Source organism: Thunnus maccoyii, chromosome 10 (assembly GCF_910596095.1).
Source record: "Thunnus maccoyii chromosome 10, fThuMac1.1, whole genome shotgun sequence".
Lineage (NCBI taxonomy): Eukaryota > Metazoa > Chordata > Actinopteri > Scombriformes > Scombridae > Thunnus > Thunnus maccoyii.
The window spans coordinates 23,660,906-23,678,208 of record NC_056542.1 but is presented as its reverse complement, the minus strand read 5'-3'; the positions used below and the strand labels follow the sequence as shown (position 1 = coordinate 23,678,208).

Genomic DNA, 17,303 nt, shown 5'->3' with positions numbered 1-17,303 from the left:
TTTAAGGTGTGAAAGGCTTGATGACACGATGAATACTGCGAGCCAAGCTTGACCTCTCCCCAAGCTTTAACACACACGACTCTCCCTGTGAACCTGTGAAAACATTTACGGGCCATTTACAACACGAGATAACACTTCCTCCCAGGTCAGCGGGTCTCATACATACACACTCACACGCACACACACACAGACACAGATTGCTGTCAGCCGAACAGACAAGCTACGTCTCTGTCTCATCCTGACAGAGAGGTCCTCTTGCCTCAGGGTTTCAGTTCATTAGATGAAATGAAGAGGGGAAAAAAGGAAGATGGTTGAGAGGAATATGTCTGCATATTTTGAAAGGAATTGATTGAAAGTTCTCTTGTTTGTAGAAAGCAAAGATTAAGACAGTTGTATCTGCAGCATGACTATACTGAAGCATACTGACTCTGGGACTGATAGTGAAGTCATAATGGTGCACTTTATTGAGTCTGGACAGTGTTTTTGTACATTTAGAAGTCACAAATGTGATTTTACTTTAGCACACACATAAGCACACACACACACACACACACACATACGTTGTTACTTCTGAGATGTTATAAAAACTTCTCTTTTATCCATTAAAAAACTATCGATCTTGTGCTTTGCCTTCTCTACTTGATGGGTTTTTTTTCTGTCATAATGGAAAGTCTCCCTGGCCATTTCTTCAGCCTATTCTTCATTTGGAGTAATTATAGATGGAGAGGTAAAAGATGTTTTTTTCCCCTTTCTTTTCTTTCCTCCTTCCTACCTATCTACCTCTCCCCTGCGTGCATTCAGAGGAGCTCTCACTACTGCATTCTTATTAGGGACATGACTGAAAGGCTCTCCGCAGCATGTGGTGTCCTCTGACCATCCACTATGGCTGCTTTTTTTTGGCATTAACAAGCCAAGCAACCAAGGATAGCTTTTCAACAGGTACAAACTTTTCCTTTTAGATAATTAACCGCATTCAGACACTCTGCGCAGAGTAGGCAATGTGGGTACAGAAGCCTAGAGAGGATCATATTCTAGAGAAAAGGACAGAGAAAGAAGAGGGAGATGGATAAAAAACTTCAAATCAAAAGACAAGATGTTCTCTTTGGTATTGTTTGGTGCTAGTGGATTCTATACCAAACTCCTGTTCAAATGGCATGGTCTTCATTTCTGCTCTCCTCATCATCCTTGTCTCTGTCCTCTTCATCTTTTCATCAGGTTGGACCGTGTAATGAGGCAAAACTCTGGTCATTGTAGAATGGTCAAAGGTTTGCTGCCTTAATGAATGGAAGAAACACAAGAAGGGCTGAATGCTCTCCCTCGTTCCTGTTTGCCTCGCTGCAAAAGCCCCAGGATGCCTCCTGAAGAAGGCCTCCTCCATCCATTGCCGTCTCATCTCTTGTTAAAGGGGGCATAAAGCGAAGGCAGAGGGGAAAAGTAATTTTCTTCCCCTGTCTATCCATTCTTTCGGTGGGTTTCTTCCACTTTTTTCTGTGTACTTTCATAAAGCTTATAATTATCTTGGCGAGAGCCCTCAAGTGAGAACGAATGGGGTCTTTGTACCCTTCTCTCTTCAGCCCTCTCCTGTTTCTTGGAGGAAGGGAGTCATATTAACATTTGGTCTTCTCCTTTTACGGAGATTCAGTGTGAAAGCCAGATGTGTCTCCTCTGAAAAAAAAACAACAATTTTCCAACAACCTAATTGTTATATTTTCTCAATCACCACCGAGCATGTCAGAACAGGAAAGATGGATACCGCAGACCTTGAAGGGAGTTAATGAATTGTTTAATCATATTCTTGTGTGAGATGATGTAACAATGTATGTGCAGTAAAACTAGAAACTGGTAGAAATGAGTCGCATTGTTACTACTTTTGCTTTTTTAATGTATATTAGATTAAGAAAGCCAAGAAAATCACTGACAGTACAAAAACAACCACAAGCTGACCAGGCATGGCAATAGAAACATATTTAGCACCCTGGCAACAGATATTATTGGTTATAGGGTCAAATCCCCCCCCAATCTATCCAAGCACTTCCTCCGTTCACCCACCCCTCCCTCAATCCCTCTGACCTCCATTCCCAACTCTTCCGGCTGATTACTCTTAATGTAATTTTAATTAAAAACTGTGGTGTCAAAGGGTTTAGCCTGCCTGAGAAGCGGGTGCAGATTGCGGCACAGTGGCAGACCCCTTCACTTGCTTGAGAGGAAATGCATCCTGACATTGCTCAGGTGGTGCCAACACAACCCAGGTTAAGCAAAAAGGCTTTCTGGCCCATTTAAATATTACAAGTGTAACTTTATTCTGGGCAGGTGGGTGAGAGAAAGGCCCAGAGAAAGGCTAATATTTGGGTTATTATTTTTATTGTTAAATTTTGAGTTGTCTACTTCCAGTGTCTGGTGATTTGCTAAATACTAAATACATGCTAAATACTATAATTTGGTCCACATTAGTGCCATTATTGCTCCAAACCTGTATCAGCTGAGCTGGAGTAACTGTTATCATCATAATTAAAGAAAGATCTCAATATCTTTCTTCTTCTGTGTCACATAACAGGTTATCTGGGCTATATGAGCAAAATAGGAAGGCAGAGAGATTGATGAGAAAACAAAAATATTTTTTTGAAGACAATAGAAGGCTCATGCTTGCCTTTATCATCACTATTTCAGCAGAAATTTTTACTATCTTATGTCAAATAAATTAGTGCCAAAAGCCAGCAAGAAGGAAAGGTGAAGCTACCAAGCTGTGACTCATTCTAATATCAAGACACACTTAGTTGACATTGAGAATAATTGCCACTGCCAAATTTCCCAGGGGTGACCTGCGGAAGGTGCCCCACAGCAGGACTCAACAGCAGAGGTCTGCCTGTAGGTTTGTAATCCCCTCACCCGAGCTGTGGGGAACCTCTTCAGGGTCGATGGAGAGCAGATAATCCAACGGCTTAAACACTCTCTAAAATCTCATCTCCACACCCCATCTGCCGGCCGAGCGACGTCTTGGAAGTCACAGATATGAAGAAGTGGAGACTGAGGCAGAGGAGAGGACGAGAAAATCAGAACACACCTCCTCCTTCTTGCTGTGGGTGCGAACAACAGAAGAGAGGAGCATCTAGGAAAACACACAGCCTGGCTTTGGCATTATGCTCATTAACATTACTTAGAGGAACAGTCTTAATTAAATCTATACTTTCCTCTGCGTTACAAGTTAAAATCTCCCCTAGTACTTGTTGTAATAAAGACTTTATCTTCCTTGTTGCAACAGTTTTTCCTTTACTTTTATCAGTGCCACAATACTATTCTTACCTAAATAACATAATAATAATAATAATAATTTTATTTATATAGCGCTTTTTAAGCTTAAGCACAAAGTGCAGAATGAAATTAAAAAATCAATCAGAAAACCATGTAAGCCCCCCCCCCCCCCCCCCCCCCTGTAACATGAGAGCACTTCTATCAAGCAGCACTGAGCCCACACATAAACAGATGAAAGTGAAAGTGCAAAATAAAAGAAGTTCATATATGAATAAGTGAAATGCAGATAAAAGAAATAAGCACATATAAAGCAGGTGGGATTTAAGTAGAAGAAACAACCACATATATAAATAAATAAGATGCAATAATATCATAAATCACACAGATACATAAATCACACATCAAGAACTGGTTTTCTGGAGACCCACAAGTGTAAGAGGTGTGAGTGTCAATGACCCTTTAACATTCTCTGACAGGGGCCTTGTTTGGTGCCCGTCAGTGGACAGTTGGAGGAGCTGGTGGTTGGCCCTGAGCAGTGAGGCATGTAGTAAGAGGGTTTAACTTTGCTAACCTCCTTCTGCCAGGTTCATGGGGCCCTGCTGCTTGGGTAATATTGGATCAGTGTCGGGAGCCCGTGCCACTGCCATATCAGCCAGCATGCTACCTGGGGTAGTGAGCAGTTTCCACTATACTGTAGAGCCAACTGGGCTTGGTCAGGACTTACTTACAATTTCCCATTTTCTTGAAATTCCTCAAATATAGAATTTATGTGATTCCTTTTCCATCTCATACAGTATTGTAGAGATTAATACATAGTTTTAAAGGCACATTGAGTAAGATTACTCTTCTATGACACAAAATGAACATATGTGGGAGTCTAACAGGTTTGCTAAACTGAAAATCAACAAATTCCCCCCCAGGCGTTAATTTTCTTCTTTAAGAACTGACTTTCCCCCTTTCAGAACAATACAACAATATGAAATTGCTTCAGTAATTGATGTTGACAATGCAGAGCTGCAGGTAAATGGAGCAATGTAAAAACAATTTGATGTGTAAGCTGCTGCTACTGCTGGCGGCAAAAAGAGGGAAACAGGGACTGTCTTGCACAGTAAGTCAGTAAGTAAGGTTTTCATATTGCCACTCCTTTTATGTTTTACAACCTGTAAAAAACGTCACACTTGCAATTAATACACGCCCGGCGTTTCTGCATACCTGATCTCCATACACCAACGTTCTTATGAAAACTGCGGTTATACAAAAACATAATTTAAGGGAAGGGGAAGCTTTGTTTTCTTCGAGTAAGTAAGTTGAGTCATGATAAAAAAGAATCTAATCAAATGCTGTCAGGGAGAAAAGTATGGAAACTGAAACTTAAGAAATTACAATGCACATCAAAAAGAAATGTGTTATCTTGTGTTTTTCAAAAACAGAACCTTACAATGATTTAGTTTCTATTTCTGTTTATGCACAATACAAACAGTTTGAACATAGATATTAAATCTTGCACACTGTGCATGGAAGGTGGTGGATCATTACAACCATTTGTCTAATCTAATGGCTTTATTTTGTTCATGCCGCTTGGTCCAAATGACAGATTTTATAATTGTGTGGCTATTTGCATAATTTAAGAATTGGAGAAAAGTACCTATTTGTCCATAAGGAACTCTTCCAAAGCTTGTTCTACATCATCATGTATTAGATTTTGTTTGTAATCCCAAATTTTATTTCCATTGTAACAAATTTCCTCTTCACTAGGGAGCATTGTTAGGCCTCTGCTCTTACAGTTATTTACTTTTCAATTTATTTATCAAGAAATATGACATACATGTTTGCTAAGTTATCTTACACTTTGCCTGACACCTGTCGAATATATAGTAAATTATTTTTTATTAGGGTTTCACATATCCGTGGATGTGCACAGATTTTTCTATTTTTTTTGCAAGGATATATCTCTTGCAAGATAAAACATATCAAATATAACTCATGTTTTGTCATGTATTTGAGAGATATTAAAATACTGTTTTTGCCAGATATGGTTCAGTGGTAGTGCAATCATTCGTATGAGCTCCACTTGGCCCTGTTGTGTAAAATTGGCTTGTGTTGCAGTTTGGAGAGGTCTGATAATATTAAAATCTGCAGATGCCCACCTGGTGCCAAGACGGATGGAAACAGAAGAGTGTGCTGTCTGGGAGGGGTGTTTGGCTCAGCTTGGAGATATGTGGGTCCATCTGTCTGTATGTGTTTAAGTCTAGGGTACACAAACAAATCATGTGCTGCACACAGGTGATGGCCTGTGGTCTTTGTTTGTTAAGGATGCCTTTTTCTACTTGTCGAAGTTATAGTTTTTTTTCTTCCTGGCCTTTGATTTGTAGATGAAAAGAATGTGCTCCTCCACAGAGGAAACTGGCAGCTTTAGCGTTGTAAGGTCAGAGAGCCGTGAGAACTTCAGATAGACATGCAAAAGATTCACTATATCACCTCTGGTGGTGGTGTGTGTGGGTGAGTGTGAGTTGTGAAGGCGCACTGGGTGTTTGTGTGTGGTTTGGATGTGGAGGTGGGTTGTTTACGCCTTTTTCTTACTGTAGTCTAAAGTCGAAGTGTATGTGTGAAGTTTATCTTTTGCTTCAAGGTGTGTGCGTGTGTCTGCGGGTGTGTACCTGTCACTTTGACTGAACAGGTGGGTCCTCTTTGCATGGGATCTAGACAGCCAATCCGCCACACAGCTGACTGTGGTCAGGCTTACTCTGCTCAGCATGCAGTCTGTGGTACAGGCTAGGATACAAGGTGGTAGATGTCAGTTTACTTTCCTGCCATTTGGTCCAAAAACAGATTTAAAAAATTATGGATCATTCTGCATGTGAAAAGAAGAGGAACAAAGTAAATATTTGGCAGAAAAAAGAAAAATATCTGATATTATTATAAATAATGCATCTACAAATTACATCTTATAAAGTTCAAGCTCAATTAGTTAAAGTATTCAAAACTGTCTGTACATCAAATAACATATAACATTTTGCAAAATGAATTATTGTAATTAAATGTAATTAAAAGTCATTTAATTATGGCAATGGATGAGCACACTGATCACTACATCCACTCTTAACTGAGACACCATTTAAAAAAACAAGGACAAAAAACTAATAAAACCTCTGGAGAGTGGACAAATAAAAAACAACGTCACAAAGTACAAAATATTTCCTGAATCAATAGCTCTTTAGCATATAATCTTAACAAAATTGGAGATCTCAAATTTTAAAAAATATTCAAATTGAGGATGCCACTGAAGTTAAACTGTTGGGAATGAAAATGAAAAACAATCTGACATGGACAGTTTATATTATGTACCTTTCTAAAAAAGGTGATGAAAATGCCAGGGTTGGATGGTTGGACGAATTACAAGCTTCTCACCTAAAGATATTTGTAAAGTTATATCTCAGAGTATAATATATAGCCATATCGGTTACTGCTGTGCAGTGTGGGGCAACAACACTCAAAGAGATATAGACAGATTGAAGATTGCACTGAACAAGACAGCAAGATTGATCCTACGATGTGGGTTTGAAATAAGAATGAGTGTCTTGCACTACATGATGGGAGAGTCCACAGCAGGAAAACATGTGAGACAATATTCAGTTGCACAATTTGGAAAAATTCAAAAGTTCAAAAGACCAATAAGTATTCAGGACAAACTATTATTGGTGTGAGATGAACACAAAGTCATTATAAGGAATAGAGATAAAAATAATTACATATTACCAAGGATAAAAACAGAAATAGGTAGGCAGACCTTTATTTACAGGACTATCAAACAATGGAACTCAATAAAATACATTACAATGTTGTTGTGTCTTACAATATGACTAATAATTATGTGTCACAATATGACTAATAATTGATGTATCGTGGATTGTAGATTCTTATGGTGGTTGTCAATATGCAGTACTTGTATCATTACACTTTCAGAATTTGTGCACTAGTTTAGATTTATACAGATATATTTATGTAAATGAAGTGTGTATGTGCACACACTTATATACGATTAAGCTTAACCGAGTGTGTGACTATGAGTGTATGTATTATAATCATGTGTATACAGTATATAGCATGAATGTGTAAGTGAGCTGTAGGCCTATAGTATTCTGAAAATGTTTTATTGCGATTTTAACATGGATTCTTGGGAGATTAGTCTTGAGCCAAAATAAAATAAACAAACAAACAAAAAGAGGAAGTAATACTTCCACAATTGTATGGTCTTGACTTGAGGTGTTACTGTAATGAGGCTACTGTATGTGCACTCCATGTACCATTAAGTCTAACTATGAGCAAATAGCAGAACAGGTTATGTGTTTTTGCATCAAACTATTATTACTATTTTTGCAACTACCATTATTTTACAAGAACACTCTTCACACCTACCTTCATATGTCTGGTGCGTGAAATTCTCCAATGTATAATTATGTCTTATTTAGGAATATGATCATTAATATATTATAATTATTATGTAACTTTGTATTCTGTATGTCTTTGTTTGTAAGTACAAAGCATCAGAAACTCCTTTTAACAGTCCACTATAAAAATTACCATGGAGTTACAGTGTCTATAAACTCGTATCTCACTGTGTATCTACGGATGTAGATGTGGGCACGGCTGGCTGAGTGCGTGTGTCCTTCTGGGACTTGTAGTTCCTAAAGCCGACCGACTACGTCAGCGGAAGTATTTTGAGCGAACATAAGCTAGGTCACATTGGTTCAGTTTTGTAATGTTTTGAGAAACGCAACCGTAATGGAAGCAGCTAAAGCAGGTATTAAACATCTCTGTAGTCTTAAATGATTGATATTCCTCGCATGATATGTATTTAGCTCACTACTTAGCTGTATTAAATTGCATTTATTTTGTGTGTTGCTCTGTGCATTCAGGAAATACCTGTCAATGTTAAGTACACTCGTGTAGCTAGCTAACGCTAAGTGTAGTGGCTATCTCAACGAGAAGTCAAGAAGACAACTGAGAAACGGTCCTCCACATGCTCCTATGTTCACCACCTTCCTTAATTGTTTTAAGTTAGCGTTATATACCTTGAAATGCTTCTTGGTCGCCTGCATGAATGCCTTAAATGTAAAAAAAGAAAGATGATAAACAGATATGAAGCACAAACTGCGGCTACAGATATTGCTGACCATGTTTGTGATGGTTTACCTGCATGTCTCTCTTTCTGTCCTGCCATATTTCAGAGGAGATCCAACTGAGGCATGTGGAGACAGATGTCCTCATCCCCAAAATGATGAGGGAGAAAGCCAAGGAGCGCTGCGCTGAGAAAGTTGAAGGTGTGTGTGTGTTTTGCAGGGCCGTTTCTACATTTTTAGGGGCCCTGTGCAAAATCTTGTTTGTCCCCCATTTCAAACACATCACAAATACATCAAATCAGCATCACATACCATATGCATATAAATGAGACCAAACACTGCTTTTAACACATAAGGAACCTAGCTGCAGTGTTAACATCAAAATCAAAACACACATGCAAATTATAAATAAACTAGCAAGGTCTAGCTAGCTGGCTCATATTATACATAGTGAAACTACCTAGCTAAAGTTAGCTAGCCCGTGGTTCATGTACCTGTACACCGATCGCTCACTGGCAGAAATACACTCTCCATAAAAAGGTTATAAGTGAAATAAATATGTTGTATGCTCTGCAAAAGTTTTCCTTCCTCGGCTTTCTTTCGTTTTCGTTTTTCGTTTCTTGAAGGATAGGTCCTTTTGGAAACCATTGTGACAGTGCATCAAATATCTATCTAAATGTTGTCCTTGATCTAGTGATCTCACTGTCAGACTTGATAGACTCAGCCATTGACGTCAGTATGTCAATACATGAGAATCTGATGATGACTTTGAAATTGATTTGCTTATAAGGGAAAGCTTTTTAAACTATACATATATTTCATTTTAACCATTTTGAGCTTAAATAATGTATGTGTTTTAGATCAACACATGAGGATGCTTAGTTACCAAAAGTGTCAATTTATATTTTAGGAGAAAAAAAAATGCATTGGCGCAACAGGGCCCCCTAACAGTCATGGGGGCATTAAGCACATACGTGGTCCATATATAGCAAGAAATGGCCTTGGTGTTTTGTGTGAGAGAGAGTGGTTATTCCATTAAAACAAAGCAGGACCACAACCATTCTTGTGTCTTCTTATGAGTTTGCTGTCAACATTAAAACACCAGACATTAAAATGCTCACAAGCACTGATACGTTTTGATGAATCAGTGAGATTAACGCATATGTCAGTTAAATCCAAGACAGTTTTGTTGATATTATGGAGATTCATAGGGCTGCACACTCTTAGTAAGTTTTTAAAAAATGTTTGTATGTTGTCCATATGAGGGAAAACACCTATTTCATAGCCTGAAGCATGACAGGCTTTTCCTGCGTGAAAAGACCCCCCACCCCCACCCCCGGCCAAAATTCTCTGTTGGGCCCCTTCTGACACCCCTACCCCACCTCCTGTCGCACAGTGCCCCAGCATACTACAGACGGTATCTGGTCCCACGTTTTATGTGAGTCATATAATTTGAAGGAAATTTGATTGAATAGAACTTTATTATAGAATATGTAAAACAACAAAATTATCAGATTTTTTGCTTCAGTGTTTCAAATTCCTTAACAAATTTGCATTTAATTTTATTACTAAAAACCATTTGACACACACTGAACCTGGGACTTTGCCTGCGCAGTAATCCATCTGTGACTGCACTGAATCGAGTTGAGCCAGTTCCTGAGCTTTGGTATTGTGCATGCTGCCTCACTTGAGTGGTGCACTGAAATACTTCATAGAACTGAGCTATCATTAATAAATTAAATTGTATCTGTGCTTTTCCTACTATGACAAGTCAAAGGTCTATAAAGGGTCACTACAAGAGTGTGACATTTTAAAAAAATACAAAACAATATGCCTGCTACCAACGTCAGCATTTTAGGAAAGCAAAAGTATGTACATCCACCTAATGAGTCAGAAAGTCAATATCTGCTGTGACAGGTATAGTGCTGTTAATTATTAGTCTTTACTGAACAATGATGGTCACATTACTGGCATCAAAGTAATAAATATAAGACATATATTTGGTCTTTAATAAGATCTAAAGATTCGTCTGCATGCATTCTTAAAAAAAAAACTGGAGAAACAATGTACTTTTTCATCAAAGTTAAATAAATCATCTGACTATAATTAGCAAAGAATTTTATTTCAGCAACATTTAAAGCTTCACATTCACTCTTTGCTGTTAACATGAATTTTTATGGGAATAAATGAATTTATTCTGAGAAATGTTTTTATTGTTTTGTCCACCACATGTATATCAGTGACTATAGACTAAATAATGGAAACTCCTCCCAGTATGATTCAGTACAATTCAACAGCATCACAACCAGGGATGGAAATTTGCACTGGCCAAATGTTGGCAAATTTGTGAAGTAGTTGGTGAATTTGCTCTAACCACCAGCCACGGTGGCCGGTGGCATTCAATGGAGTTGAATTAAAAATGGATAACCATAAGGGAATAAATATTAAATTAATACTTTTTAGGGGAAAAATGTGTATTAGTAGTTTTTTTATTTCAAAGCAAGACAAACATTACACAAAAGTTAGTTTCACATAAAAGTGGGATTTCAAAAAAAATCCCACTTTTATGTAGAATTTAGAAAACCACCAGCCACTTTGGCTGGTGGTTTCTTTATTTAGAAACCACCAGCCACTTTAAGAAAAAGTTAATTTTCACTGACACTGATCACAACTTACAGGCTTCAAAATTACTTTAAAGTTGAATCAACAATTGAATCAACTAATTAAGGTAGGATTTATTACAGGGCTGCTGTATTAGACTGCATATTCTTATCAAGGTGTACATAGTACACTGGCAATTTCATATATAGCTCTATAGTAATGTGTCTTGTATAGATCTTTTTCACTGCACACATTTTGACTTGTCAAAACAGGAAAAGCACAGGTGTAAATAAAAGCATTAACAATGGTTTCATTTTCGTCATCATAGATGCACAATATCAGAGCCCCGGAACTTGCTCACCTAAATGCAATGCAGCCATCATTAATGTTACTAATTCCACCTGTGCTGTTCATACTTTGACAAGTCAAAATCTCTGCCCTGAAAAGTCTATTATGAATTCTATAGCAAGAAAGCTGTACACAAAATACTGACACAAATTATATAAAGCAGTAAAGGCCACAAATCACCATTTCTCTTTGCATGTCTTTCTATCCATCATTTAGCTCAATTCACCCCCTGAATAGATCTATAAACATGGGAAATCAGTTATCCATTTTTCAGTCTTTGCAGTTTTGAGGAAAAGAGAGTTTAAGAAAAAGTCAAAAATAAAACTTCGGTTCGGAACATGCACTACCAAAGTCTTATTATACTGTGAGCAGCGTGGAGTGAGCAGTGTGTTTGCATGTTATTGAAGTATGAGAGGATAATTAATCCTCCATTCAGATTTTTCTGGAGATTTGAACTTGTAATATTCAGTTCTCATTACAGTTAAGCTTCACACTAGCATACTAACACCCACCCTTCTGTTTAGTTTTATACTCTGCATTTTACCTCCACAACTGCTGGACGAAGAAGACATGTAGATTTTGAAAGGTTGTAAAACAAAGAAATGCAATGAAACTTAAACAGCATGTTAGAAAACAAATTTCTTCCAAGTAATCTGAAGACATTAATAATGTGTCCTTATTCCTGGCTTAACTTCTCCTTCAGTCTGTGGTCTAAAATATTTAGCTTACAGTCTGCTTATAATAACCTGTTCACAACACTTGTTGTCTGAGAATGTGTGACTCCACATGTTTAATACACAGGAAATCCCAACAGAAAATACGAGGCAAGGGGCCAGATGCATAAACGATATGTACACATAAAAACCATGCATACGCCATTTCCCACACATAAACTGGTGTTTATAAAGACAGAATGTGTGGTGAGAATGTGTGCACTTCACGCATACTTTTTTTTTTTTTTTTTTTTGGCGTTTACACAGGTATTTGTAAAATGCTAATCAAAGGCACATTTATTAAGTTAACACTGATAAATTACTTTTGTGTTTAATTTTATCATTGTTTTAATTTACATAGGAGTCAACATTTTATTTTGCTCTTATTATTCTTTTTATTTTATCCGTAGTTATGTAAACTAATCATTGATTACATTCCTGAGATATCACTTCTGCCAATGGTTTATAGGTCCATGTGATGAAGTAATGATATGGACGGTATAAAAAGCCGTACAGCCATGCTTAATGGCCACGTGTAATGACAGCTATTCTGGCTGTTGCAGAACCTTGCGGCTGCAACACAATCTGTGAAACGGCACTTCTTCTTTCCCGTTTGTTTCATTGATAGCTGTACAGACTGGTGGGGCAGGTGGTGAATTGATATGAAAACGGCTGGTTCAGGGTGTGTCTTCATCCATTTATGGTTAATTGTAGGAGTGGAAATGAAGCTTGTGCACGTGTGCCCAGTTCCCCGATGACTGAGATTTATAAAAACAGAACCATGTGTACTCATGGCTTTATAAATCTGGCGAGAAGAATGTGTATGCATATTTCTGGCTTTGTGCGTTTACACAGTTTTAGTCATGAATCTACGCAGAGTTTTATGCATCTGGCCCCAGGTCTCGATGTATGGCGTGCACTTATAATCACAACCTAAGCCTTCTGTCTGCTGCAGCCATAAAAACTGCACTCTTGTTATGGGAACACTAAACACGGACTATTAATTGACATTATAATTAGCATTCAAACGGTCATTTTCAGTCGATGGTGTCGAATCTGCAACACTTAGTTTGTTTGTATGAAAGTTTATTTCTGTCCCTTCCAAGGAGATTCTTTTAATCTTCTTGTTCCTGTGCCTGAACCTTTTGGCTCTTTGAACTGTTTCCTGCCACTGTGTACACCTGCTTTTTGAGTCCACTTATGTTCTCTGAATTGAGGAACATGCGAATTGACATAACAGGTGCCACTTCATCTGCATGGAAATAGTGGCTGCAGCTTTGCTCACGTATGCCCCATCTTCTGCGGCAACACATTAGCCAGATCGTGACTAGGTTATGTGGTTTTTACAAATCTGATGAGCCAGTGTGTATTGCTCACAACGCACATACCTCCTGAGGTGATGGGACAGACAGTGGCTGTGTGGGTAGTGGAAACCCCCCTCACATTACTAGCTTCTCGTCCCACTCGTTTTCACACCTCTATCCTCCACCCTCTATCATCTCATTCTGTATGTTTGTGTCTGCGCTGGGCTCCCACATGTGTGTCTATAACTGTGTTTTACAAAGAAAAGTGAAAAAACACAATCTACGAGTGTGTTTTCCTGTGTTATCTTTCGCTGCATATGTAGCTCTAAACACCCCGTGTTTGTATATCGTAGGCTTTGTTGTAGATGCAGCCAGGTGTTACTGACCTGTACACAACTTCTTTGTAGTTCTACTTTTACCTGACGTGATTTTTCCTATCGTGCTGATGATTCATGCGAGTACTCTCACGTCTTTCAATACCAAACCATTCGACCAACCTACGTAGTCAATTAGCAATCACTTTCACATTCACTATTGTCATGTTTTTACAGGACTTTGATTTGTAAGCTAAAGCTAATTAGTTGTAAATTGGATTCATCAGGCTTGTGTCTGGTTCTCCAAATCCAAAATACGGTATTGAAGAAGAAAACTTAGTCATTTTAGTCAATAGTCATTTTCCCCTCGACTGACATGCTTTAAGTTACTGTTTCATTCATTTCATGGTTTAGAAATGCATACATAACATTTATTTGCTGTTAAAATGAATTATGTGTCAGGGATTCAAACATGTCTTCCTCCTGAGGTCCAAATCTCCCTAAACATTTAAGCCTCTTGCTTCTGCTTTCTACTAACTGCCAAACTACACTTCTGCATCTTTAAAATGGCAAACAAAACCGCCTAAAGTGAAGGTGGCATCACACTTTTCTTTAAAAGGGCTTCCTCTGACATACAGTGAGCCTCATAGATTTGCCTTTAGTGTCGCTACTGATGTGAGATCAGAAAGGCAACCCTCTGTATTAGTACCATGGGACAGGGATGAGGCGTTTGTTGATTAGATTAGTCGCACTGTTCTGCTTCTCTAAATTGGTTTTGCAGTTGTTTTTTTTTCACTTCTGCATCCCGATGAAAGTGTCTGTGTGATAACCATACTGATGCTGCTGATATAGGTAATTATGATGTCAGATGTTCGGAGGGGAGATAGGACAGTGCTTTTAATTAAAGCCTCGAGAAAGAGCTTGCTAACAAGGTGAAGACTCAGTCTTCAACACCTTGTTTACAATGAGGACCTTGTATGTTTAATCTGGAATACACCACTAGCCAGGGTACAGTGTCACTGAGGCTGGTTTCCGGCCTTTTCATTTAATTGGCAATAGTTGGTGATTAATTTAATATTTGACAACTTTGTTTAATTGACTAATTGTTGCAGCTCTAATTGCAGCTTATTTAGAGGAGAGTGACTCAGATGGGTCAGAGCGTACTGACAAGTCTTTCTCAAATGTTTAACAAAGGTTAAATATTTGTTAAATTGGATTTAAGTCCAGATGAAACAGCATTTCAAGAGTATCTAACTTCCGTATCATGATGTATTACTTATTATATTATTATCCATTATATTTTGTTTTACAGGAAGAAAACATGATCGATTTTTGATATAAGAATACAAAGAAATGGATTTAGGTTTTTGTATTTTTTTGGCATATATGGTTAAATAATTGCACATTATGACCGGTGATGTGAGCTAAAAGGGTTACAAAGGCATTTTTAATTTCATTTTGACTTTAAAATCGAATGTTGTTAAATTTAACTGGCATCTTTTTTTCACTATTTTTTCAGATGGTGTGATCATTATTTTTAACTAAGCTATTTTGTGCCTCTATTTAAAACATAACTATGTAATTAACAGATTTACAACCATGTAATAATAATTTGCAGAATGTATCCAGTCTGTAATGATTCCCTAAAAGTGCAATCAGTATGATGCAATCATTTAGCTTTCAGCTTCATCTTATTCAATTCAATTCAATTCAATTCAATTATATTTATATAGCGCCAAATCACAACAAAAGTCATCTCAGGACACTTTTCACCCTTTCTACCCTTTCTATCTATTGTCTATCCGTTAGAGACAATAATAACATAAAAGGTAACGTTCTTGAAGGGGCTGTGAACTCTGGAAACACTCCTTTTTCTGGCATAGTTATTGTTATTAACTGTGGGCACTGTGATCGGTGAAGCATAACCTATATTTAATTCTCGGGGGCACATGCATGTTTATATTTGCGGGTGATAGGTTGACTGTTAAAAAGCCAATGTGGAAACAGGGCAACCACAGATACAACCACTCTGTGGCCAGTACAGTTAGGTTCAGTCCTTGTGTGAACAAGGAAACATGGGTTTCAGTTTGATAAGAGGCCTGGCAAGGTGACCTCTAACCAGGTTCCTTCTTGTGGTACACTGCCAAGATGAGGCCCATCTTGGTTTGGTTTGTGGCAGCCTTTTTCCTCGTCTGTGCTTGTACTTCAGGATCAAATAATATAAGAATAAAGGTAGGCTTGTAATAGATTTGAAGCAGGTTCCATTAATAAAATTTATATTTGAGGCTGTTGTACATGTTGATCTTGTTCCACTTTTTCTGCTAATTTCTCCCTCTCTCTGCCACCTTCCTTCATCACCGTCCGCCAGCCTTCAACCACTGTTGCAAAGAATCTGGTTTCTTCATGGTGTTGAAGTGTCGAGAAGAGAATTCAGCCCTGAAGGACTGTCTGACGCTACAGTGAGTATTTTGCAGTTTCTTCTGCAACACTCAGCACTTGCACAGTAAGGTGGCTTCCTATGTGTTATTGCACCACGTGTTATCCCACCAACACCTTTTAGGTGGGCTTACCCACGCTCTCCTTCCCTCACTGACACTCTTAACTGTTACCTGTGAAGTCTCAATAGTCTCAAAGCCACATAATCACATTGAAATGATAGTCATACCAGGCTGCACTCATTCTGTAAAATAAAGATTGTACCTTCTGTCTTCCACCAGCTACAAGGACCCTGCCTTCTTCGAGGAGTGTAAGCAGGAATACATCCAAGAGAAACTCGAGTTTCAGAGGACGGGGATCCCAGCTAAGAACAGGAAACAAAAACTCCCGACCAGCATGTAACAAATAGATGATACCTAAACAACTTGGCTCACAAGGTGTGGAGCACGAGGCTCTGTCCAGAGCAAGTACCAAGTCCTGCAGGATACATGCAGGTGATCTGGCAGAGTTTATTACTAATAAAGCCACAAGCTTGTTGACTTGTTTGGGGTTAAGTCTGTGGGATTTGTGACTGAAACCTATCTGTGTGTTCAAGAGTGATATTTAATCAAGACAGTGTATATTTTTTAAAATATCATGTACATTTGCAAAACATTGTCCATCAGAGGGCCACAGATGTTCCATTCAGATTATTCAAAAGCAGGAATGCACATGGTGACGCTACATCTACAAGACATTTATGAATGACAGAATATACAGAAAGATCTGATCAAGGTACAGTGACCTCCTGAGTGTGTTGTGCTTTAGCTTTGGAAGTGTGCAGTCATAACATGTCTTTAAATTGTACGTGCAATGACAGCACAAGCGATAATGAAGAGTCTGTTTTGTCCCTGTTGCTATGTGTCACAGCTTGGAATATTATTTGCAGAAGAAAGAGTACATTAACACACAAAGGACCTGTAAAAAGTTAGAGACTTGTACAGTGTATGTAAGCCTCTGACAAAGCAGTGAAACTGAACAGTGTGATTGTGTGAAATATGCAAATAAATGTCACATTGTAAATATTCAGTGGCAGTTAAGTGTATTATCAGTGACAAATTCTATGACACATGAAATGCTGATGAATGCATTGGTCTTTAGATAAACTTTGGCCCTCCTGTTTTTTGTCTTCAGTAAAATGTGACGTGAATGACTTGTATTTCTGATGGGTTCTTTTTG

The 17,303-nt window shown here is 38.2% G+C and overlaps 2 protein-coding genes across 2 annotated transcripts in view; one reads left to right on the top strand and one right to left on the bottom strand.

The window, feature by feature from the left end:
* The window catches only part of eomesb (eomesodermin homolog b), a 21,545-nt gene extending 13,012 nt beyond the window's left edge, over nt 1–8,533 (bottom strand). Inside the window, exons 1-3 of the mRNA XM_042422659.1 lie at nt 8,443–8,533; nt 8,322–8,354; nt 5,907–6,021 (exon numbers count right to left, since the gene is read on the bottom strand). Coding sequence (XP_042278593.1) covers nt 5,907–6,021; nt 8,322–8,354; nt 8,443–8,470 — 176 coding nt within the window. The 5' untranslated portion in view covers nt 8,471–8,533. The remainder of the gene's footprint in view (nt 1–5,906; nt 6,022–8,321; nt 8,355–8,442) is intronic.
* Nucleotides 7,947–17,153, top strand: cmc1 (C-x(9)-C motif containing 1). Its single transcript, XM_042422664.1, has 4 exons — nt 7,947–8,050; nt 8,478–8,570; nt 16,018–16,108; nt 16,367–17,153. The coding sequence occupies exons 1-4, from the start codon at nt 8,032–8,034 to the stop codon at nt 16,485–16,487; spliced, it is 324 nt and encodes a 107-aa protein (XP_042278598.1). The 5' UTR covers nt 7,947–8,031; the 3' UTR covers nt 16,488–17,153.
* The last annotated feature ends 150 nt before the right edge of the window (nt 17,154–17,303 follow it).

Bases quoted from the DNA above. Each gene is read 5' to 3' on its own strand.
- cmc1 (XM_042422664.1), top strand. The intron at 8,571-16,017 runs GTGTGTGTGTGT...ACCGTCCGCCAG, and splicing joins CTGCGCTGAGAAAGTTGAAG to CCTTCAACCACTGTTGCAAA. The intron at 16,109-16,366 runs GTGAGTATTTTG...GTCTTCCACCAG, and splicing joins AAGGACTGTCTGACGCTACA to CTACAAGGACCCTGCCTTCT.